Raw genomic sequence first — 24,578 nt, 5'->3', positions numbered from 1 at the left:
CGCCTGCCAACAGTCACGCATGCGCCCACTTGACATTTTTCATTGCTTATTCTTATTTATACATTTCGTATATTTTATGTTTTGTGCTGTTGCTGTTGTTATGCGCGCATTGCATACCTGGCACACTACGGTAGCTTTATTGGCTCAGTTCACAAGCGTCTCATTTTCTCAAATCTGTTTTTTTTTGTTTTTCTGCGCTTTGTTGCTTGACTTGATTTTCTGTTCCACGCCACCTCCACAAATAATTTAGTCATTAAATTTGACACACATAAGCACACGTGCGCATATACACACAAACACATGTGCACATACTGCACCACAACAACAACAATAGGCCACTGATTACAAAAGAAAACATATATTTACTTTTGGTCACATGGAATTATGATCGATGGACAAGCGAACGTCACACTCGCCTCTTTAAGTCAGTTGATTGGGGCAATGGACCTGGCTTGTCGCTGCCTTTGCTGTTGTTGTGGTCATTGGTTGGTATTGCATTTTGCTGTTGTTTACGCTCGCATACAGTCTTCTTTTACCTTGCACGTTTTCGAGCGCAGTTTCGATTGCATTTTCATGTATCTTTTTTCTTTTTTCTTTGGTTTTTTTCTCTTTTTTAGGTATTTATTTTTCAATTTTTTTTCTGGGTTAAATGCCACTTATTTTATTTTATGCGTTTTTTATTTCTCATATCAATGGCGGCTGGTGAGTGTTCTTCTGTCGTTCATAATTACTCTGAGTTTTGGTAATTTTAAATTAAGTTGTACGCTTCATACCTGGGGGAGTTCGGCGCACTGTTTATCCAACCTTAAAAGGCTAATTATTCTTCAAGTTAGTTCTCTTTTTTCTTTGGTAGTTGCTCAATGGGCTCAAGAATTTTAGAGCGCCTTTAATAAAGTGATCCTTTTTTGTTTTCATTTTGGATATATTTTCAAAATTTAAACTATTACATAAAATTCGGTTAAAAGTCTTATATCTCATTTAATAACTGGGATATTTTAGCTCATTTCGGTATTCAGTTCCAGCTCTGACCAAGCTCAATTACAGTTCAACTTTCATTTCTGCATTAAAATTAATGGAATGAGTTTATTAGTCAACCTACCCTTTTCCGATTCAGCCGAACGCTTTCGCCAGATCTCCATAGAGCGACATCTCTCCTGCTCTGCGACTTATTTTCGGGTTAAACTGGTATTTCATACAGATACACGCTTATACACTCTTTGCATCTCGTTTGCCAGCATATCTACCGGAATCAGTCCGAAAATTACGAAGAATGCTTTAGCAGATATTCCGAATCCACAAGCAGTCCTTTGTACGCTTGGGCGATGCAAATATGTGAGTATTTTCGCATAATATTTTAGGCTTATTGCTTCAGCCCAAATTGGAGTACCGTAGAGTAAGACCGCGTTGACCACTTTACTAAGCAACACCCTCCTACTATGTTTAGGACCGCCGATATTTGGCATCATTTTAGATAAGCATGCCTGTTAATTCGATGCTTTCTTTGCTGCATACTCCCGGTTGGTCTTGGAAGTTTTAGAGACCATTAAACATTACCCCCAAATAATTGATTGCGGGCTTTGGTATTACAGTTTCTGATCCAACACTGAGTTTTATTGTCTCTACGGTCTTTCTGAGAATGCTATTATGCCCGAGGAGGCATGCCGATGCTTAGAACATCGTCGTTCCGGCACTTCAGTTCTCGTTCACAAGGATAACACCTCATGATTGTGATAATGCAATTCGGGGCCTCCATTTTGATAAGAGTTTCCATTATGTGCTGCCAACTCGCAGTTTTAAATGCGTTTTTCAGTCCTAACAATACAACAGCACAGCAGTAATCCTTCGATGGCTTCTTTTGCTATGTCAACCACGGATTTAATGGCATTAATTTGTGAAAGAAGAGTTTTTAATTGAAGTAAGCGGGCACTTCATACATTCGCTCTGTTTGTTCACTGACCGCTTAACACCACGAGGAACTGATCCCCTCTCAGCTCAGCCGTTAATGCTATAAGTGCGCCAGACCTTAGATATTTCAACCGTCTCCGATACATAATTTGGGCTATACAAATGTAAATGGGTCCCAGTTCAGTTGTCAGCTCAGGATCGCTAGCTTTCGATTGCGTATAACTGAACAATTCCAGCTTCTGTGCTCTGAATAGTTAGCTGCAGTTTTCCCAATTTGCAGCTTTCCTGGAGTCGCTTCGAACGGTCTAAAGGAGTCGCAATTATTTCCTTAATGCTATGATTACAATATCATCTGCCTAGCGGATAACTTTCATATTTTCTGGCAAGGTCTTGTGACTTTAAAGTTGTTTACTACTTCATATGTGCTTAAATAAGCAAGCATTCTGTGAGATAATTACCTATTAAGTATGTTGCATGGGTGTTGGGGAATTTCGAAGCTTAATAGCACTGCCATGATGTCCAGAGCTATCACTACAAAAAATTTCTGTCTACATTAAATATCGGAAAATATTGCTCAAAGATCGCGGGCAATACAAGTTACGGTTTGGATCGCGTCTATCGTATAATTTACCCTGAGAAAAAGAAATTATTGCTCGGACGAGTCATTTGGTTTTATACGAATTTCGTAACCTAAACCAACTCAATTAAATTTTCAAAAAACTAGCTATAGGCTTTCTGCGAGGTCAGGGAAATTTTATCGGGCCGTATTTATTTAGGAATTAGTTTGGTTGGTGACATACCAGCACACATTTTCTACTCAATGCATTAGAGATAAACTTCATTTTCTGAAATCACTATAGAAATACCCTTTATTCTCTTCATTAGTTTGCAAACAACGATTCAATTAGTTATGACTCATACGCTTTTTATCTCTATTCATAAACAAGATAGCTGCTAACAATATTTAAGATTTGTACAAGAAAGTGTCGTATGTTTTTCGAAAAAAAATCAAGTTGAATTAAAATGTAGGTCATAGTAGACGCCCCAGCAGAGCAACACGCATACAACAGCAAGCGCCAAAAGCAAATAGGTATGACACCTACATCAAACTAAAAGTCGAACAAATAGTAAAAACAAGAAGTGAGCAGTAAAAAAGGAAAAGAAAAATAACAACTTCAATAGAAGTATGAAAAAGGCTTTAAAATACAGCATCACTACTGGCAAAATAAGGCAAATAATTGGCATTAAATTCAGCAAAATTTATGATACTCGTAATACAAAAGTGAGAGAGTGGCATAAACGATGGCAAAATGTTTGGCAAATTGCTCAAACGCAAAACCAAAAAAGGTTTACAACTTTATAGAAATACAAGTTAAACAAAAACATATCACAAAAAAAGCTGCCTGTAAATATTTATTTATGCTTAGCCAAGAAATTGGCCTCAAACGCTTGCAGCTGCAACAAACAATGCGCCACGCAATCGTGCTGCAAAACAAATACAAATACAAAATGCTTTGCAGGCGACAACAATATTGCAACAGCGCATCAACCCACGCACAACAAAAATAAAAGCTATTATAGCAACGTCTACAGCCAAAAGTGGCAAACCAAATTCGAGTAACTGACGAAAACACCTCAAAAAATTATGGAGGGGAAAAATGCATTTGAAAAAGAAAAAATTAAATCTGCCACACATTGCGCTCACATGCGAAGGAAATATGTAATTTAGCAACGCCTAAATGGTACTACCAAAAATTGATGACGTAAAATTTATGGCTGCAATTTCCGTTGCTGGAGGTGGCAAGCGAACAAGTGGAAATAATCTCGCACACATCGGCGCGCACGCGCATTTCCAACTTTTATGAGCGCATATGCATGAAATGTGTAAATTAAGACGTTTAATAGCCGCTAGCTAGAGCAACAAAGTTGTTTGAGTTTCGCAAGATTTTTTTTATTATTACTATTTTTTTGTTTTTGATTTGAAAATCGCATTTGATGATGAGTTACAGCGCGAGCACTTTAGGCAAGCAATAAATAAATCATTTTTGAATTCGTAATTACTTTAGCGCCCACATGACCAAAAACGGTTAATAGCATTATTTAATTAACTGACTTAGCAACAGCAACAACTACAATAATAATACAAGTTTTTACTGTCAGATTAAATGGAAATATTGCGAGCTGCAAGATATCCATACGACAATGCTACATCTCATATAGATAGAAGTAAATTCTTTTTTATAAGGATCAAAAAAAGGCAAGATCTGTTATTAAAAAAAAAAAAAACATCAGATGAGACATCCACCAGATTATGGTATTGGTGGATAGTGGAGCTTACTCGGGACAACAAATAACGCTTTTAATAGAGCGAAGATTACAAAGAATGCAGGCGACAGGGCGGCATATCGTCACAGTTTCAATGCAACAAGAAGAAGAAGGCATCGTCCTACTCCTCCCAGCTTCCTGGAAAGGCCAGGTGCAGGCCACACTAAAAACAGTCTTGAAATATTAATCCCTCTAATGTATAGCTACTTCCCTGGATGTGTCAATATAGAAGAGATAGCCATCTTTGCGGCAGCAACCTTATCGCTTACAAATCGATTAAATCGTCATATGTAAAACACAAGGTAACTCTGGCGATCAGATTTTTCCCATCTTAGGAATCTCTGGGTCTAAAAACCAGTAGCCACAATATCATCCTGCCTAACGAAATTTCACAGAGCTAAAGTCATGGACGGAAGTAAGAGCTGGAAGCCGAACACTACATACGACTTTCGACCCATCAGTCACTCTTCGTTTCTCCACAAGCTGTTAAAGAGACTTTTGATTTTAAGTTCCTACTTCCGATGCCAAATATGATTACTCTTTACAACACAATACAACGGTTGAAACAGCCTTGCACAAAATGGTACAAAAGGCGCTATACTTAAAAGAACTCGCCCTTAGTTGTGCAAATTTATGCCTCCCACCTCATCGAAAGCTATTCGCGGTGGTGTGTTTGCAGATAAAGCAGTTATCCTGGTGGTATCAAGTTCATATCGAAGGACAGAAAAAAAAAAACAAATCCTACATAATCATCCCGCAAAGCATGCCTAGATATGCAGGTTAATTTTTGGCCATAAAGAACCTTCATCATTTGTCCTTATAAATAAACCGTAGCGTTGTCATTGCAGTTATTGTAGCAACACAAATCCACGAAAGTACTCGGTCTTTGGAACTGCGATCAGTTCATGATACATAGCAGGGTTTCCCCGATCATACGATCGATTCAAGCCGGCTATTATACATTGATTCTATAAATTTGTCTTAGTCTGTAAAGTAAATTACGATAAGCTCCGGCATTTTTGTAACAAAATTTTCTGTAGGAGTTGATCATTGACATTATCAAAACTTAGGCAACATTAAAGTGATCAGCACTCAAAATTATGCTATCGACACCGCCAGTCGCATATTCTAGAAGAAAAAACGCTATGCCAATTGAAACCAGATTTTAATTAAATCAACTAAATCCAACTTAATGACAAACATAATGCAACTGAATGCAAGTCCTCCTACACTTGTCCAAAAATTAACCAAAAATACTCAGAGTGGGATATGCAATCACCGCCAAAAATAGCTGCTGCCATAATGACTAGCTAGGTAGGTGTGCTAAGCAAATAACAGTGATTAAGTCTTAGACTAAAAATTATGAATAAACAAAATAAAACCAGTTCCTTAGTAAACTTTTCGGAAATTGAATAAATACAAACGTCGTCACTTGAATCATTGATGCGGAGGGGTTAAAAGTAAGCCAATTTAATTTTTTTTTCGAACTACGGTAGTTTCTATGGGCTTTCATTCATAAAAATCGCTACTAAAACGGCAAGAAAAATTAATTTTTTTCTTTCCTACTTTTTTGGTGCTACATTTATTGGCGGCATACACCCATTCACATTTTTTCAAGGTACATTAAGGTGGTACAAAAGAAGTAAAGTTAGAATTTTAGTGCTTTCAGCCCCTAGGATTGTTCTATACCTGAAAAAATTATATCCATTTTTTTTTTTTTTTAAATCAAAAAATATTTAGAGGTCGCTTAAAGCGATTTCTAAATAAAAAACAGGGTTATATTTTTCGATTTAGAACAGTCCTAGGTAGTGAGAGCATTAAAATTTCGATTTTATTTTTTCCCACATGCATGTTTTGGAGCACCCTAATGCAAATTTGAACGTAAATATGCATTGTTTAGGCATGTATTTATGTATGTGCATATAATTACTTATAAGTACATATGTATGTATATATAAATTCGTAATATTTATTTACTGTCTTGTGTTCATTTTTCTACTTAATTCAGCATGCTTCATTTGACCTTGACTGATTAAGCATCGATTTGTCTAAATAAGTATGCAATGCAAAATAAAAACTTGTATGTGGGTGTTGAAGATAGCTTTTTAAGCCGAAGTGTCAATAACTTGAAAGCTCATCAAGGGCAACTATGGAAATGGCTATCAGCAAATAATATTCCTATTAATTAATTAAATCAAAATAAATTTAGATAGTCAACAAATGAATGTTAAACTTTTTTTATAAATTTCTTTAAACTAAAGGTAAGCTATGTAAATAAGTAAATCGTTCATCCAACGCTTGCACAATAATTGTAATTATTACAAAGCTTTGAAATAATATTTGTTATACTTGAAATATTTTGTTTTTTTTTTGCAAAACATCAGCATTAGATCATCAAGAGTGTTTCATAATGGATAGAGCATCAAAACAAGGTACGTCAATAATTATTCACTTGCAATTTGTGAGCGCATTGGAAATCAAGATCAATTCAAGATCAGTCATTGATTCATTTATAAAGTATGTTTCATTTACTTTTTCCTTTCAAGTGAATGCGCTTTCATGAAAATAATAAAAATCTAAATGATGAATGTACAATTAATTATGATCTGAGTGGATCTAAATGCAAAGCTGACAGAAATCTTGAAGAAATATTCTATGAAATAAATTGATGTGAGATCAGCATTCGGCTTTGTCTGGCATCCAGGTATATGATGCAAAGCATTGGTAATTTTGTAAGTTACTCTTTAAAGACCAAAAAAAATATTTCTTTACAAAGAGATATAAAATCCCAAATGCCAGCCTCCCTTAATGGGAGGCTTTCCGCTAGTGTTCTCTTATGAGGTGAAGTATTTGGGGTCATTTCTTGTTAGTAAGCTTTTCTGGAAACCAAAAATCGAGGATAGCGTAAATAAAGCTTCGCTTGCTGAGGTTTCATGAGCAAGCGCCGGGATCTCGTTGAGTGCGGTTTACTGGCTCTATAAAACCGGACGGTGTGACCTTGTTTGGTGAAGCGGACTAGATGAAGCCCCCATCGCTTTGCCAACAATAGAATTTCAAGAAATTTTAATCTCATTCTGGTCCGAACTCATCACCGAACATCAATTCTGGATCCGGGTGATCCCTTCACCACCTACATCTCATCCAGGGTCCTGTGACTTCGGCGAGGAAGTCTCCATAAATTGCAAATTCTGGCTACCGTACCACTGTAGTGTTTTTTTAATAGGAGGTAGCCTCAAACAAGAAACAGCAAAAACAAAACACTTTAAGGAGGTAAACATAATGACAGCTGAGTGGAAGATCGTTCTATCTCGGCTGCCGGTTCCAAAACGCGCTATCTCAGCAAATGGTTAGAAAACGCCCTATCTCAGCTGCTGTTATAAATATTGAATTTATATTCAGATAGAGCATTTTCGATAGGGCGTGTTTGAACCAAATTCTCAGATATGGCGTTCTTCAACTAAATTCTGAAATGGGGCGTTCTTCAACTTCTGCTGATATAGGGAAGTTTTGAACCGAGGTAGGGCGAACTTCCACTCAGCCGACAAATATATTCTGATAGCCAAGCTGTAATCAGGGTCATTGGATCACGTTCGAAAACGGTCGGGGAATGCCTGAATTCTTTTTTAACCGTATCAGATCACTTCAGTTATGGCTGAACAGCTATCAAAAAAAGTCCTGCTGAGAATTGCCGCCGAGCAAAGAGAGCAAAGGGCTCTGCTAGCTACATGTGGTCTGCTTTCGAACATGTGGGCTTTTATTAAGCTGAGTGAATGCTGGACGAAAACCTGGGAATGCAAGGCAACTAAAACATTCTGGCTTCGGGTAAAACGGCGGTCATTTGCGGAGCTATTAGAACTTAACAAATACTGGTAGCAGTTGGACTTAGCATTTCCAGATCAGAGTGCGTACGGTAAGGCTTAACACCACCTCGAGCTCTTACTGCAACATCTGTGTTTTACTCAGCTGTCCAGCTTTCTCGAGCTTAAGTTTTAAACACCTTGGGTCTCTCCTTGTTTGCCTCTTTTTTCGAGCTTTCGAGTGTAGAGCTTAGCCGCTTGTGGAGCTTTGTCGCGTGCAAACGGCGTATTTGCACGACAAACCTATAGAAACTCCCAGCAGAAACTCCCTAAGTTTTGAGCTTCAGCTTCAAATATGTCAGGAATGCTCTTCAAAGCTCTGTGTAGATTTTATATGGACACGCACAGAGTAAAAGCTCTCACTGAAATAAGTACACTATTCGCCCATATTCAGCCTTATCGCGAACCCCGTGTGAATAAATCATCCCATAATTGAACAGAAAAAAGAAACAAATTGGGAAAAATTGTTTTTCTTTTGCTTTATAATTTTTGAGAATATTTGTTCACAAGGAATTCGAAATAAGGCCGATTTTCTTCGCACATCTTCTTCGACAAACCAAATTGACTCATCTCATCAACATAATATGTATCCATTTGAATAATTTACTCACCATTTTCTTCGCCGAAAAGACGCGGTGCATTACGCATCACCACCGACCTGCAACGAAAGAAAATTTTACATGGATCCAATTAATATTTCAGTAGTCAAAAAATGCACAAATTAAAAACTAAAAAATAAAAACAAAAATAAGTAGATAGTACAATTAACTTTTGCTTATAACGAGCAAAGCTGCACATACACACATACATCTACATATGTATACAGGATCCAGAAGAATTAGACTAAACTGCTGTTTGGAATTGGCGCGCAACATTTCACGCATCATTCAACGGCAGCAACATGCATCATCAACAGATGCAGCAGATTTTCATAATTAATTGCATTGGATGTGGCAAAGAAATGTGGCAGGCTAATGAAAACAAAAATAACAACAAACATATACGCATGCACATGTACGCACATGTCAACTTATTATTGTGGCGAGCAAAAAAGAACCAGCAGATGGAACTATAATGGAGCTATGGAAAAGGGCTTTCTTCAGCATGCACTCTATTTATTCACTCGCATGAAAGCGTGTTTATATGCATGTAAGTAAGTTTGTATGCATTTTACAAAGTAGCTGCACCGCCACATATTTTGTTGAATGTTTGCTGTCATTAAATTAAGCAGAACAGGCGCCCAGCACCGCTGTTACGGCTGCTGCACTCAGCTTTTTTTCTGTGTTGGCGCAGTGGCTCTATGGATTTTTGCTTTTGGGTTTAAGCAGCTACATACATATGTACTTGGCGCGGAAAATATTATGAAAATAACATAATTTATAGACGTGCTGATTTATGACTGTCGAAGGTGGCATGAAAAGTAAAAATACCTATTTATTAAAAATTTATATGCTGCCTCAGGCTAGATACTTTGTTGCTCCCTCAGAAGAGCGCATAAATTTGTTTCGAGGAAAGTACTGCAAAAGAAATGAGAACAAGTGGAGGTTGTGAAGCTATTGAATATAATTTTATATGATTTAAAAGCCATTTAATCACATAATTCTAAAAATAAAATAAACAAGCCATTTTTAAGCAAAAACCAATACCGACTTTAATTCTCATATACAAATTTAAGAGTAATGTTAATTTCTTCATGATCGAATGATCGGATCAAAACCACATTAGTATGGGACCACCTCGGAGGTGCCGCCTTTCCTTCGGAGAATGAATTATAGAAATCGGTTAAAGTGGTCCAAAGTTATGCGGTAACATACATACATAAAGAAAAATAAAACAATGAATTGATAATCTTCTCCTTTTTTGAAGTCGGCTAAAAATATACACTTTTTGAATAACACACGCGTTTGATCCTCAGTATGTACAGTTTTCCTTTTGCTTGTTTAATAATAGCATATTCTACGTGTAAATCCGATTTGCAAATTGTAAACGAATTTAAAATATATATAAACAAAGGGGTGTTCTATCCTAATGACCTGCAGTGCATGAGTTAATAATATTTTTAGAAAAATTTCGGGTATGCAGTATTGTAGCCCATGCAATTTTAGTACAATAAAAAGCGTGTTTTGAAAAAAAAATATGTTAACGGTGTCATGCATTTTCTTCCATACAAAGTACACTCGACAAAATTTTTACATATATAATATTTAACCTTAATTGTTGAACCCGACACTAGAAAAAAATGTCAGCTATGGTTCAAGAGGTCGACCGCAGTTAAGCAAACTTGATTTAATTAACATTTAACATAGCAGAATATGTTTCAACCAAAAACAATCACGAGTCAGCTAAGTAAAGTTTCCCTCACTCGCTTTTGTCTCAAATGTGTCGAGGTGCACCCTTTCAATTTGTCATATTACTTTTACTGTTTATTATTATCTTCGTTTTTATTTGTTTATATTCGCATACATATGTACATAGTTATTTACATTCAAAAAAAATCACGCTCTTAACAACCGTCTCGCATTTTTCACTGTAAAAGTGAAAAATCGCTTTCCGCCCTTTTAAGTGCTCGGCTATTTGTTTTCCCGTGAAGTGTTGCATAATTAGTTTTGATTGTCTGGAAATCATTTTTCATGCACGGGTTGTGGATACTTACATATGTGGTTAGTAAGTGAACGCGCCGTAATTAATTTTTAATTTTTAGATATTTTTGTTACAAACCAGAACACCCTCTAAAAATATTTTCACATAGAACCAAAATTCTTTTAAAGAATTAAAATGACTTCAAGAGATCAGCGTTCAAATAATAAAATAATGCAGCTTGAAATTTTTAGGAGAAAAGTCATATGTATATACAGAAAAAAGAGACAGATGAGAGAAATCCGGGTATCAGATCACACTAACTGACGTTTTCTTTCTTATCAGGTTAGCTTTTATTAATTTTACAACAATAAAATACACTGAAGGTTCTGGCTGTGCGCTAAGTTTGGGACCCGCTATGTCAAACAAATTTCCAATGAAACAGAACAAAATTCCTCGGGTGAGATCCTTTTCTTTTGATGACAAAAATTGCAATGTCTGGGGCAAGAAAGAAATAACGAGGAACCCTGAGTCGCCGGTGTTGGATTTATGGTGTGAGAGACAGCTCGTCGTTCCCCGGTTAGCTAAGGCCTCGCCACAGTGCGCATCAAAGCGAGGTTCTTTACCATTTCGCTTATTTATCTGAATACACGACCCAATGGAAGAAAATGTTGAGTTAAGGTCAAAAGATATGTTTAAAGAGAGCTCACACACACAGCTCTCTAATAGTACTCTTCAGCAAAAGCGATATCTTCAAGCAGTCTGACCACATGCCCTTCGCACCGCAGCACATGAAGTTGTTGGATTTGAGTGAATGTCACAACGCTGCAGAGGAAAAAGGTTTCGTCTACAGAGGAAGCTGCGATCGGAAGCGACGCGATGTATGTGGATCCAAATAGAGATCTAAAGAGAGAAGCGCGAAGTATTTTTCATAATAAAAATAGAGATGCCGAAATGCGTGAGTGCAAAGAAGTTACTTACAAAAGGTTGCAGAGGCAGAGAAAATTCATATAAGAAAAAATACCGCGGCCTAGTAACCGATATCCTGAATATATTGAATTATAAATTACTTTAAGCAGAAATCGCTTCTACACTGTGCTCAATGGCATTGAAGTCAATAGATAAGATGGTATGAATAGCAGTTTCGCGATTGAAAAACAACAAAGTTGCTGGGGCTGACGACCTGCCAACAGAGCTATTCAAAAACGGTAAAGAGGTATTTGTAGGGTGCACGCATCAACTGTTAAGTGGAATATGATCGGACGAATGTGAATGTGCACTGTCCAATACACAAGAGTGTTAATGCTGCTATATGAACCAATTATAGGGTTATCAAGGGTGGGACAGATCTTTGACAGAAATTATTTGTGATATGTCAATTTTCTTTCTTTTCTTATTTCAGACAATTCGTACTACAGGCTTTGGCAAACTTAGTCATGGAACGATACTCAGTTGAACAATGCGTCAATGTGATCCAAACGTTTTATGAAAATTGTCGTTCTAAAAGAAATGGATTTCGCGCTCATCATCACAAGCGATGAGGCACATTTTCTGCTGAGCAGATAATTTGATGCAACACTGCCTCGTTGGGGGTACTGAAAATCCACATGTCATTCAAGAGAAAAGTCTGCAGCCACAACGAGTAACTGTTTGGTGTGGTTTTTAGGCTGGCGGTTTCCTCGGACAGCACTTTTTCGAAAATGATAAGGGTAACAATGGCACGGTGAACGTTATCGTGACATGATCACCAACATGGCCTGAATTAGATAACATAGACATGGACGATTTGTGGCTTCAACAGAACGGTGCCACTTGCCGCGCAGCGCATGATACAATAGCTGGCCCTATTGCGAGCGAAGCTGCCAGGACGCATTATCTAGCGGAACAACGAGGTCAAAACATCGCCGAGTTTTTGCGATTTGACACCATTGGACTTGTTTTTCTTATTTTGAACTGTAAACAATGCTTTTAATTTCGATATTCCATTATGATTATTTATGGTTTCTTGAAAGTGTTATTTATTTATTGTTTTGACAGCAGAACTGTTTTGGGGATTAAACAAACCTGCAGATTGCTACTAAAGCTCTTAAGATATTGAAAAACAAGAGCAAAGCAATGAAGAAATATGAACTGTTAAGCCCCCTTCAAGAAAAGAAGAAAAGATTATAGATATGTGCATATTGCTCATTTGTCTCCAGGGCTTAAATCCGCTTACAAGAAAATCCTCTTAAATCTATTAACCCGGTAGCTTGACATTCATCACTGTCGAAATATTTTTCAATAACAATTTTCGTACGCTCGCGCAATTTGTGTTAATTTAATTCCACGTGCACGCACCCTTTCACTTTCTTAATAAACACCTCAGTCTGAGCCAATTAGACCTTTATTGTCCCCCACTAAACCAGTGAATTCATACCTCCAGAATCGGCGTACGGCCTCCTGTTCGCTGAGCGATAAATCTTTTATTTTCGCCTCGAAATTCTGCTCCCACTCTGCTGGTTTACGGGGAGCCGCTACCGCCACCGCCGATGACGTCGCAGACGCTGGCGATAAAATCACTTGTGACACATGGCTGGCCTTATTTAATTGATTCGCGCTGCTGACACTCATTGTTGCAGCCAATTTGATAAAAACAAAACGAACAGGTGATTGCAGAAATTCGCCACGGTGATTTTGTATTACGTTTATGTGAGTGCCTGTGGTGTAGTATATTTCTTACAAATGTTTTGCTTTCCTTGCTGTGAAAATTTAATTAGGCGCCAGCGCTTGCACACACAAAAGCGCAGAGTTTGTCATATTTATTGTGTTGGTTTTAATGATTATTTTTTGTTTGTTTTTAGCAAATAGGTGAGCGCACGCTGCTTATTGAACAATAAATTTAATTAGCTTTACTTCGAGTCGAAAGGAAATGAAAATACCACAACTGGCTGATAACCACTGTTAGTCGGCCACTGATACTGGATTGTAAAAATGAGATATAAATCATTTATTTATAGCTAAGCTTTTTTTTCTTTTGATGCAAATTTTAAAGAAAATTTTTCTTTTAATTTTGCTTTAAATTTTTTTTTCATGCAAAATGAGAATCATCTTTAGCTAGGGGTTGATCACTACACAACTTATAGTTTTTTTCTTTTCATCTTACTTTCGTGCTCTCAACCTTTGGCCAATTTATTTCAACCTTTTGCCACTCTGTTTGCACTTCAGACTCATTTAGCGAGCATTTACTGCATTTTTACAGCGGAAGTACCACGCGGTATTAGCATACCTAGGCGTCTTTTAGCGAACCTTGCGCGAGTTCCACACGCTAAAGGGTTTCAATTATACTCATTTCGCACTATATTCATTATAACGAAAGTTTTTCATTTTTTTCCAAAAAATCTGCTATCTACAATCAGCACTACAATGACGCGCGCACTGCTTTTCAAATACATCACATACGTAAGTAGATAAAGGCTTTTAGTATCACATGCACTGTCACCACTATCGAACGATCGTTCGTTGGATCGATCACCTTTACAATGCGCGACAGCCAACCGCACGCCAAATGCTTTCAAATCACACTGAAATGTGTTCGATGGTCCGCGCGCTCGCCGGCGGCATCAACCACACACGCAGCACATAAAAGCCCCAAAAGATCAACTTATGCGGCTGACTAACCGCCACTCAATGCGCGACTAGTGTCTGAATGACGCGACTTCACTGGCTGGCTGAGTGATCGCCTACCTAAAAGATCGCCACCACCACCATCAGCGTCACCACTGTTGCTGCCTGCTACACCAAGGAGTCATGCATCACTTTGCGCAGCATTTCTCATCTTTCATGATGCGCGTTGTGCCTTTTTTCACTTTTTATTTCCTGCCTTTTTATTTATATTTCCCCGTTTATTCAGGCGCTTTGATGTTTTTGTCCTGCGCTCGTTTGACGCCGCGCTGCGGTAGAAAAATGAATTTGCGTTGAACCACAAGAAATCACTGCTGCCACCGAACTGACTGCGTATGAATTGGTTAGGAGGTTTGTAAGCCCAGCAGCCTGTAGGTAAAGCGTCTAGCAGCAATCGACAGCAGACAGCCAAGTCAGCGGAAAAAAAGCGTTTAGAAAAAGTTGAAACCAAAAGCGTTGCGGGCGCTGAGCGCGAAGCAACAAAGCCATGTGGTAAACGGATATACCTTCGAATGTGTGTTTGTATATGTAAGCGCTGGTACACTCATAAATGTAAACGCGATACGTTAATTAATAATGTTTTCTGCTTTATAAGCAGGCGTCTCGAGACAAGTAGGAAGCAAACTCAACTGAACGAACAGCTGAGCTGAGAATTATTAGCTCCAGCCAAGGCGGCAGCGTCGATCTTTTTTACCAAAACCAGTTTCACAACGTAGGCAATCGCTTGAGCGAAGCTCATTTTACACGATGCTGGCAACCAACAAAAAAAAACACATATAAATAAAAATTATAAACATTAAACTTTGTGCCTATTATTTGAAAAGCAAAGAGCGACGGAAATTAAACAAAAACAAATAAATGGTTGCAAAACTCAACTGCGGCGACAACGTCAACTCCCAGGCGTTTACTAACTTGAGTTACTTTTTTTTAAATATATTTATGAGCATTCGTAGTACATATATTTGTATGAATATTTATGTGTTTATAAAACGCTCAAAGTGCCGAGTATTTGTTCTTGGCGTTTTTTGTTAGTTGAGTTGTGAGCTTTGGTATAGTTTTAACCCGACAGTTAACCGATAAGCGTGCGAGACAAATCAACAATGATATACACACATGCATACATATAAGTACATACATGTAGGCATATGTACATACATATATCCATAGGGTGATTCAATAAGACCGCAGATGTTCGCAATAAGTTTCATGCGTTGTGCGGCAAGTAGCACCGTCCTGTTGAAACCACATATTTTCCAAGTCCATGCCATCTAATTCAGGCTATACAAAGTTTATTTATATCATGTCACGACGACGTTCACCATTTACCATACTACCGTTACCGGTATTATTTTCGAAGGAGTACGGTCCGATGATTTCGCCAGCCCCAAAACCGGTATCCCGGGATTTTCGGTACCCCAAATGCGGCAATTTTACTTGCTAACATATCTGTTAAGTTGAAAACGTGCCTCATCACTCATGAGGATAAGCGCGAAATACACTTCGTGCAGGAACTATCATTTTCATAAAACGTTTGGATTAGTTTTATGGCTCAGTTATGCATACTTGGCATTGCATGAGAGTTGTCACATAAGGAATCTGTTAAATGAGCTTTGCGTGTAAGCGGTTGCCCAACGCACAGCCTTACATATGTGGAAGTCTGTTGTTTTTTGATTTCTACGTTAAAATGACATGCTATGCAGTGCAGTGCAAAGTATGCCTAACTGAGCTATTACGCGTTGTTCAACTGAGTATCGCTCCGTGACTAAGTTTGCCAAAGCCTGTAGTACCACTTGTCTGAAAACAATAATTGCTTCACCCTTTACACACTTTTTGCATCGAAACATCACCTATAGAAGCAACAGAGTACTTCACTTTCAATCTTTTTTTTAAATTGCTTGTACATTATTTATTTACATTTTTTGTTATTGTTGTAGCACTTGTATTTGCCGTGGCGTATTTACTTTTTAACGCTGAATTTTTGTTTTCACAGCCATTGAAGACGCAGAGGGCTTAGTTACGTTAAGTGTGAGCTTCAAAAAAAGAACACAGTCAAAGCAATTTTTTACAAATACCAAAAGGTGTTAAAATTAAATTGTCATTTACAAGTACAGTGTTTACACGACAACTTTACGGGAAAAATGTAAATGCTATTGCGAAGGGCCGAATTTTTAAGAAACTGCCAGCTTCGCAGTGTTTAAGCATCCACCAAAACTGAAAATAAATCTATTTGACATTACAGCATCGAGCATAGAAAAAACTCTATTAAATATAAAAATTTGTTGGGTATGCTTAGTGCGGCAGTTAAATGGTAGAAGAGTAAAGCAGTGTAACTGTATTACTAGGATTACAATACAGTAACGGCATCTTAGCAACCGTACAACACTGCTATGCCAAAAATTAGAATATACCAGAAGTAAGACATCATAGTCGTAAAAGGTGGCCAATTTCCGCCCAAGTAGATGTGAACCAAATGGTTACGGTACTTGACAATCTACACAATCAGAAACGAAGCAGACCTGGGTTATTTAAGACTATTCTAACTCTCCTTGAGCGGGCTCTTATTCTATTCCTTCGTTGAGCGTAGGCCGAGGCAGTGGCAAAAAAAGTTATCTTCACTCGCTGTCTCTTCCTCGTCCCTATAGCTAGAACATAAATCGTTTGCGGGCAGGCCCATCCTCTTACCGCGTACACTATTAATTGGATGATCAATCAGGAATAAGGTATTCACTCTTCTTGTGTATCATTGACCGGATCTGCTTAGTAACCTAACAAGTCCTTCTACATCCAACTGAGACCTTTCAGGAGGTACTGTTACATTGTTGGGATCTAATCGCAGCTTAGATGTCGGAATAAATATTCAGATTTAGACTGTGAAGAGGGCGGCTTCCTTTATAACTTTTAATTCAGCCTCAGAGATACTAAAGTGGTCAGGTAGATGTACGCTGAGGTTCAGAGAGAGCTCTTACGAGTAGATTTCACTACCAGCCTCTTCGTTTAGCTGTGAGTGGAAAATGCTAGATCCAACTTTGCACGGTTTTTACAACAGCCTCAAACAGAAAATCTTTTTTCAGAACTGAATAGTGAACAGTTCTAATCCAGTTCATGTTTATGTATATTTAGTAGAATAGTCTGCGTTCAATCTGGTAAAGATCAACAAGATTAAAGTCTAGTAAAACGTCTAGAGTCACACTGAAGGTGGAGAGTAAGGTTTCCGTGATAAATATATAGGCAGCTTGCTGCAAATTATCCAGTTTCTTCCTACATGTGGACTTGTATAAAGCCCCATGGAAATAATGAAGTAACAGTCCTTGGCCAGGTATAAATATACGTTTACGCGTCTCTCTTCGCCGAAGTTTTTTAAGCGTATTTTTTTGTCAATTTTTACGCGTCGTTTTTTAGTGATATAACCTCGGCAGAGAAAGTGAGCCCTACTCCCTAGATCAGCTTTGTACGAGGCAGAGGGCGTTCTGTAGACGTTCACTTAGTTCTAGGAGATGCTTACCCAATGCGGTGAATGCAATGCCGTCAACATAAGCTATGCGTTGACAGTGGGCATTCTGCAGTTTTAGAATAATTGTATTTATTGTAAGGTTTTAGAGTGATTGATACCTTAAACTGTACTCCCTTGCCTACTTGTGGACACGCCTCCTATCCTAGCCTAACAAACCGAAATATGTTCAAAATTTGTCTAAGCTTTTGAATGTTTTTCCAGATATCTTCACCACGAAAGAGCCGACCTAGCTTCAAATTATACAGTTTAAACTGCACAAATATTATTTCTCAAATACATATGTACATACATACTCATAAGCACACATGTATACAGAGATCTCTACTAGAGATGGCCGCGATGGGCGGTATCGGGAAGATCTGTAAAAATATTTCGGGCGGGACGGGACCAAAATTCTTTACCGACACTCGCGGTAAAACCGTAACCCCCGCAAATTCACAAAATCTTCCTTAAAACGATGTTTGAAATATGTACTTTTGCTGTTTTATTGAGACGAAAACGAACAGCAAAGCAAAACAAAATAATCGGTAGGTGCCAGATCTTTCATTATTATTTTTATTATTTAAAATTAATTTGAAAGACATGCACATTTTTGTCAACCTTCGATCGGTTTGCAAACCACGCCACACACGTTGAAATCTCAACCGATCGTTTAAATTTGTTGTCCGTTTGTAGCCTGCTTTAGAGGTAGATATCGGGACCCACGCGACCCGTGATACAATTCTGAAAAACGTCGGGATGGGCGGGTGCGGGACTTAAAAATCGAATTTCGGGATGGGCGGGATCGGGATTAAATATTTAGTCCCGTGCCCATCTCTAATCTCTACAACCACCTCAAGTGGTACAACGCTGATTCGGGTACTCTTCCTGTCACGTAACCCATTAAGAAGCGATCATTCAAAAACACTCGAATTCAAATGTATGTCATGCAACAAAAGAACAATACCACCAAAAACAAGTAAAATCACTAACTTCCAAAGTCATTATCATGTACTTATGTATGTATGTATGTCGTCATCGTCAACATTTAACCCCAAAACAATCTACGCGTTTATAGTTTTTTTAAGTCAAAAATTTTTCGAACATTATTAAAACAAAAGATAAACCAAAAAAGCACAAATACAATCACATACATTCATGCACACATTTGTAACAACAAAAACAACATATGTATGTATGTATGACTACATTTAATACACAAAAGGAATTTAACAACACCTCCGAGAATAATTTTGATTTCATTCAGCTTGTTAAAGTACCCAAGAACAACAATAATAAAAGACAAATATACTACCAAGTGTCTATAAATACGCTTGCCACCTCACAGCGCACTCCACTCTGCATACATAGAAGCGCAACACAGTTTCATTTTAGCTGTCACTTTTTACGAGCGATGCGTGTTTGAAGCTGGGCGGGCACAGTGGTGCAATTTGATATTTGATTTGAGAGATTTTAGTTTCTCAAATGAAATACACATGTGAAATTAATTGCATTTGTGAGTACTCGAAGTATGTCAGCGCGATAAGATAGCATACAGAGCACTGCAGAGCGCACTGAAAAAAGGAGAAAATTAAAACGCTGGAAATTAGAGCATAAAAATAAACCCATAGTACAAATATATGAAAAATTGCCAACATAAAAAGCTCACATTCACCGCGAAGGTGTCAGAAATTTCAATCAGTGAAGCGAAGATGTGCGCTGGGAGGCCGTTTAGCTTGCTTCCGTTAGCATTGACATTTGTCAGTTGGCAGGTTGACAGTTGACAGCGTCTTTCGGCATGAGTGTGAGAATTGATGTCAGTTGACCGGAAGAAGTTGGCGGAAAGGTGTGTTTTTTTATAAATATCCACTACCTACATGTTAGTATATTTTTTAGAGGAAAACGAAATTTTATAGTCCACCTTTAACCTAAACAAGTTTTCTAATAAAAACCTTTTCGGAGCGCTCATAAAAACTAACAAATTTCTTTTAATTAGTTACCTACTTACATACTACATATATGTATGTATTCAGCTTCTAAATCTCGTACTATCGCATTTTAATCACAGCGCTCGCCAAGTTCGAGAAGTTCAATCGTAATTAAAACGATGTTGTCCTCCTTTACTGAGCTGTAAATTTTTCTCTATTTTTTCATGTTTGTTTTAAAAATTTCTGGTTAAACCGATTGTGGCTTACGCTATCAGCTTCCAGTTATCAGCAACTCTTTTTTTTTAATTAAAGTTTGATAATAAAATTTAAAGAAGCGCGCATCGATTTCTTATTAATGTTACAAATTTACAAACAAAACAAATTAAAGAATTGTATGTATTTATGCCAAAAATAGACCACCCATAACAAAATTCGTTTTAAAAATTATAAAACCAGAGATGAGCTGACAATGATACGCGGCAGGTGAAACGATTGTGAAAAATTACAATGAATTTCATGATAGACACATTGAAAAGGACATCGATAAATTTATTAATGAAAAAATATCGGTAGCATTAACGACAGAAACGCTAGATAACGCTGGAGCCGAGATACTATGTTGAAATCAGGAAATTATGGTCCGACTTATAGTTATATTTCCTCGAGATGATGATGTGACTACTATCATAACATCCTCGCGTACTACATTTTTTGCAACATATTTTTAGGGGCAGTAGTTAGGGCGATAGGCAGTTAGTTTAGTTTCGGATCTCGCATTAGTCAAAAATAGTGATGCTGGAGACGAGAAATTTTAAAGGACTTACGCTTGAAATATATATACTTGAAATGCTCTGATATGAAAGCGCAGTAGAATTAGGAAACCTTATAGACTGCGGCTGACGGAAAAGTTCTACGCTTGAATCTTCGACAGAGTCGAGCTGGTAAAAAGAATGTACTACAGTGGACAAAGCTTGAAATCTTGGCACTTCTTTTACAAAACTAACGGCTACAAAATTTTCAGCAGCACATCTTCAATCTACACTTAGCGCCGGAAATAGCTGTTTTCCAAGAAATGAGGAAGTAGACAAGAGTGCAAGGAATCGATCGCAGCGAACCAGAGTATCGCTTTAACTTTCCGCATGGCTCTAGGAACGAAAAACATGGAGGTAGTACCGGGATCCCGGTTCAGAACCCACGCACCGATTCCTGTGGAGGCTGTGGAATATAAAAAAAAACAAGCAGAATCCACGCAACAATTCCTGTGCGAGTGTCTTGCTCCTCGAGGAATCCGCTTGAGACTTAGTGGACCTGGACATATGTAATATTTTAAAGACAGGTAGGCAGAGCCCTGGTGAAGTTTTTGTTCCCCAGCACGTAAAATTGGGTCTCATGGCCACCGATACAATTTTTTGATAGCGGACTGTTTAACCTAACCTGCACTCATTTGGCCTCTTAGTCTAGAACCCTAACACTTCTACATATCTAGCATGGTCAACTGTCGGCTTTAAAAGAGCGCAACATTTAATTGAAATGTGTCAATTCGAAAATATATTGTAGCATTTTTGAACAATAAAATCATATCTAATAATAACTATGCTTCCTTTGAATAAATTATTTATTAAAAAATAATAATCTCAGTTATTGCTAATGAACTCAGAAACAACGACCTAGAATTTTAAATCCAAAATAAACGCAAAAATGGAAATCAACAGGTTTTAGAGCGGCCAAGAAAAAATGCTCGGTTATACGCTGAATTTTAACTAAATCACTTATTTATTTATATCCGAGCAAGATTTTTCCCTAAAATTTTTGGTACACAACTAAATAGTACATACATGTGTATATTAGGGTGCATCACTCTCAAAAAAAAAACAAATCGGTACAGGTTTTTCAGCGGAGTCATAAAATTTACTATATTCTAAGACTATCGCCAAAATATTTATGAAAAATTTCAAGATTTAAGTGTGCTGGGCCTATTTGAAAATACGACCGAGTTTTTTTAATAAAATTAGTTTTTAAAAATATTTTTTTCCAAAATATTATTTCAGTTCTTGGAAGAGTTTAAGCTTGAAAGGTCTGCATACAATTTTTTTAAAAATTGTATCAACTGAATCAAAATAATGACATTTTTGATAATATTTTTAAATCGTTCTAGCTCACCGAAATATTTTGGCGAAGGCTTTAAGTGCCTTAAAAATCGAAAATTCATACGAAAATGTAACTTTATAAAGCTTTTTAAAGTAATTTTTTATTTTATGAATAAGCCCATTCACACAATTTTTTTTTTTTTGCTGAGGCACCCTAATGCATACATATGCATACATATGCATACATAATCATATAACAGACGAATTCAATGCGTTAGCAGCAACATTTTAGCGCTTGAAATCGGATTCCGCACGCCATTAAATCAGTGGATGCTTGAAATATTGCACATTAAAACTATTTGGTTAATTCATTTAAAGCGTTAATTTATTGCGCTTCGAGTTGCGGCTGCTTACTTAAAAGCCGAGCGAAGCGTGCGAATGAAACGAAAATGTTGTTTAATACAACTTAATGAATAATTTTTAGATCTTAAGAACGTATTTAGTTAAAAAAAAAGAAACTTCTTGGAATTGTTGAAAAAAAATACCGCAACATAAACAAGCAAGGGCATCTTCTGTAAAAAACGGCGCTTAGATAATGAGCAGATTCATTTAAAATATAAAAAAAAAACATTAAGCGAGCGCTCACTTGAATGTTAAGGGCCTTCTTTAGTATGCCGTCATAGCAATGATTTCTATTAAAATGCAATGCACGCAGCTCGTTGACAATTTCACGCAGGCCCCCTACCCGCCAGTACCGGTGTTTTAACCCTTTATTTACTTGGTAATTCGTGCACACTTCAAATTGAATGATTAGCAACTGTCAAGTGTGCAACAGTTTTCATATATTTCATAATTAAAACTCACTGCCTCGCCTTCACCTCTGCTTACGCTAAACTAAAACAGAAAATATGAAAAAACACGTCCGCAGTAAATTAAGCGGGCGACGAAATCATTGCTTGCAGGTTTCCACGGGAGACTCGACGGGCGTCTACATTGGCGTGAAAAAGACATGGGGATTCACAAGTTGTATGTGGGGATCCACGAAAATGTATTTTGTTTCAATAGTTACGATAAATAGAACCAAAATTTTGGCTTAGGTTTCCTTATCAATTTAGGCAGATAAATACACTAGTCTAAAAATTTAAGGGAGCAAACACAATGTCAAATTTTTACGTAATTTTTGAAAGGCCGTATTTCGGCGAAAAATTGTCATATTGGGACTTAAAAAAATAATGTTTTCCTTTTGTGTATTTTCTGCGCATCCAGCTTTCATTACTCACAAGTTTTAATCGTTGATAAACTCTTTAAATAATAATTTTATTTATACTCTACTTTGATGCGGTCCATGCTTAGTTGTTTCTCATATATTTGTCTGGATTAGTTCTTTTCTATATTGTCAGTTTCTGAATTAAAGTTTGGCGTAAAAAGCTTCCGTCCATCGTTAGATCCAAACTTCAAATTTTTTGACGAGTTTTGGGAATATGGTAGAAATGTAGCAGCGAAACAAGTAAAATTTGAAAAGAGGTCTACGAAAAAAAGTTTGGGAACCTCTGGCTAACAAGATAACAAGATTACAAGTACGCTGGTGTAATACACTGAGCCGCACTAGAACTTCATATTTCAATAAACGACAAAATTACATTCGAAACTTATCTCGGAGAAGAGAGGATAGGCATGCCTGCTTAAGTTATCGATATGTTTGAACATATTGTCGATACCATGTCTAACTATTGAATGTGCAAAATTGTTTTTTAATTTACGATACCTTACGCTTGCGTTTAGAATGATACGCTAGTTGGCAAATCGTCGAATTTCTAGTCTTCTTAGAAGCAGAGGGTACTTACTGGCTTTAAGAAAGTGTCGATCTCCACACTTTTTCCTAATGACCACAACATTTTTTACAACAGTTTCTTTGCTCTCCTGAAAAGTACTGATTTTCACATTCGATAGTTTGACATAGTAGCGACGATATCTGCGGCCCACGGTTATTATTTTTCTTCTTCTTTTTACTTTAGCTTCTCGGCATATTTGTAATTTATTAGTAAACAGTGAATATACACTTTATACTCGGCATGTTAAATCAATAGCTCTCTGTGTTTATAAGTGAATACACACTTGAATGTGGGTTAATAAATGATTAGCATGCACTTAAGGGCTACAAAAACAAATGCAACAATATTTCGGTAACTTAGAAAGTCACTTTATGTTTGTTAGAGTAATGGATTTTTCGTGTACTCAAGCTAACACATGTTTAGCTACTTTATTAGCTGACTAAAGGCGTCAATCAAGGGAAAAAATTAATAGAATGCTGTATGAAATATTGTTTTCACTTTTATAAAGATTTCTGAAAAACATGAATTCAGCGCTAATTTGAAACAGCAATTAACATTTTCTGGGTGTGACAAATAATTAATCATTAAGAATTATGTAATTCAGCGCAATTCAGCGCGCATTCTATATTTGAATTAGGTAAAACTGTGTGTTGTTGAGTGAAAGTGCAACAAATAAACGGCAGTTTCCGAATGAATTCAGCGTTATGAGTGAAGTATTGCAATTCAGCTAAAAGTTTTTAGATAAGATCACTTTACTTTCGAATGCATGGCCTGCGAAATTCATGCCAATGAGCTCACCAGAAATAAGAGTAGAACTCCACAATAAGTACGTTAGGCGTTATGGCTTCCAGCGCTCTCGTCGACATAGAAAACTTGTAGCTGAATAAAGTGCTGAATGCCTGAAAAATAATGGATAC

The 24,578-nt window shown here is 37.2% G+C and overlaps 1 protein-coding gene across 3 annotated transcripts in view; it reads right to left on the bottom strand.

The window, feature by feature from the left end:
* Positions 1-24,578, bottom strand: part of LOC118744298 — a 70,963-nt gene that overhangs the window by 20,857 nt on the left and 25,528 nt on the right. For 2 of the 3 annotated variants that reach the window (XM_036477211.1, XM_036477212.1), the window contains exon 3: positions 8,699-8,745. In XM_036477211.1, the coding sequence (XP_036333104.1) occupies positions 8,699-8,745 (47 nt within the window). Of the gene's footprint in view, positions 1-8,698; positions 8,746-13,080; positions 13,593-24,578 lie in introns of those variants that run through there. The other variant, XM_036477210.1, reaches the window with a different exon arrangement.

The sequence above is a fragment of the Rhagoletis pomonella genome, unplaced genomic scaffold (assembly GCF_013731165.1).
Source record: "Rhagoletis pomonella isolate Grant_MI unplaced genomic scaffold, Rhpom_1.0 Rhpom_scaffold_00008, whole genome shotgun sequence".
NCBI classification, from domain to species: Eukaryota; Metazoa; Arthropoda; class Insecta; order Diptera; family Tephritidae; genus Rhagoletis; species Rhagoletis pomonella.
This window is presented reverse-complemented; position numbering and strand designations above follow the sequence as displayed.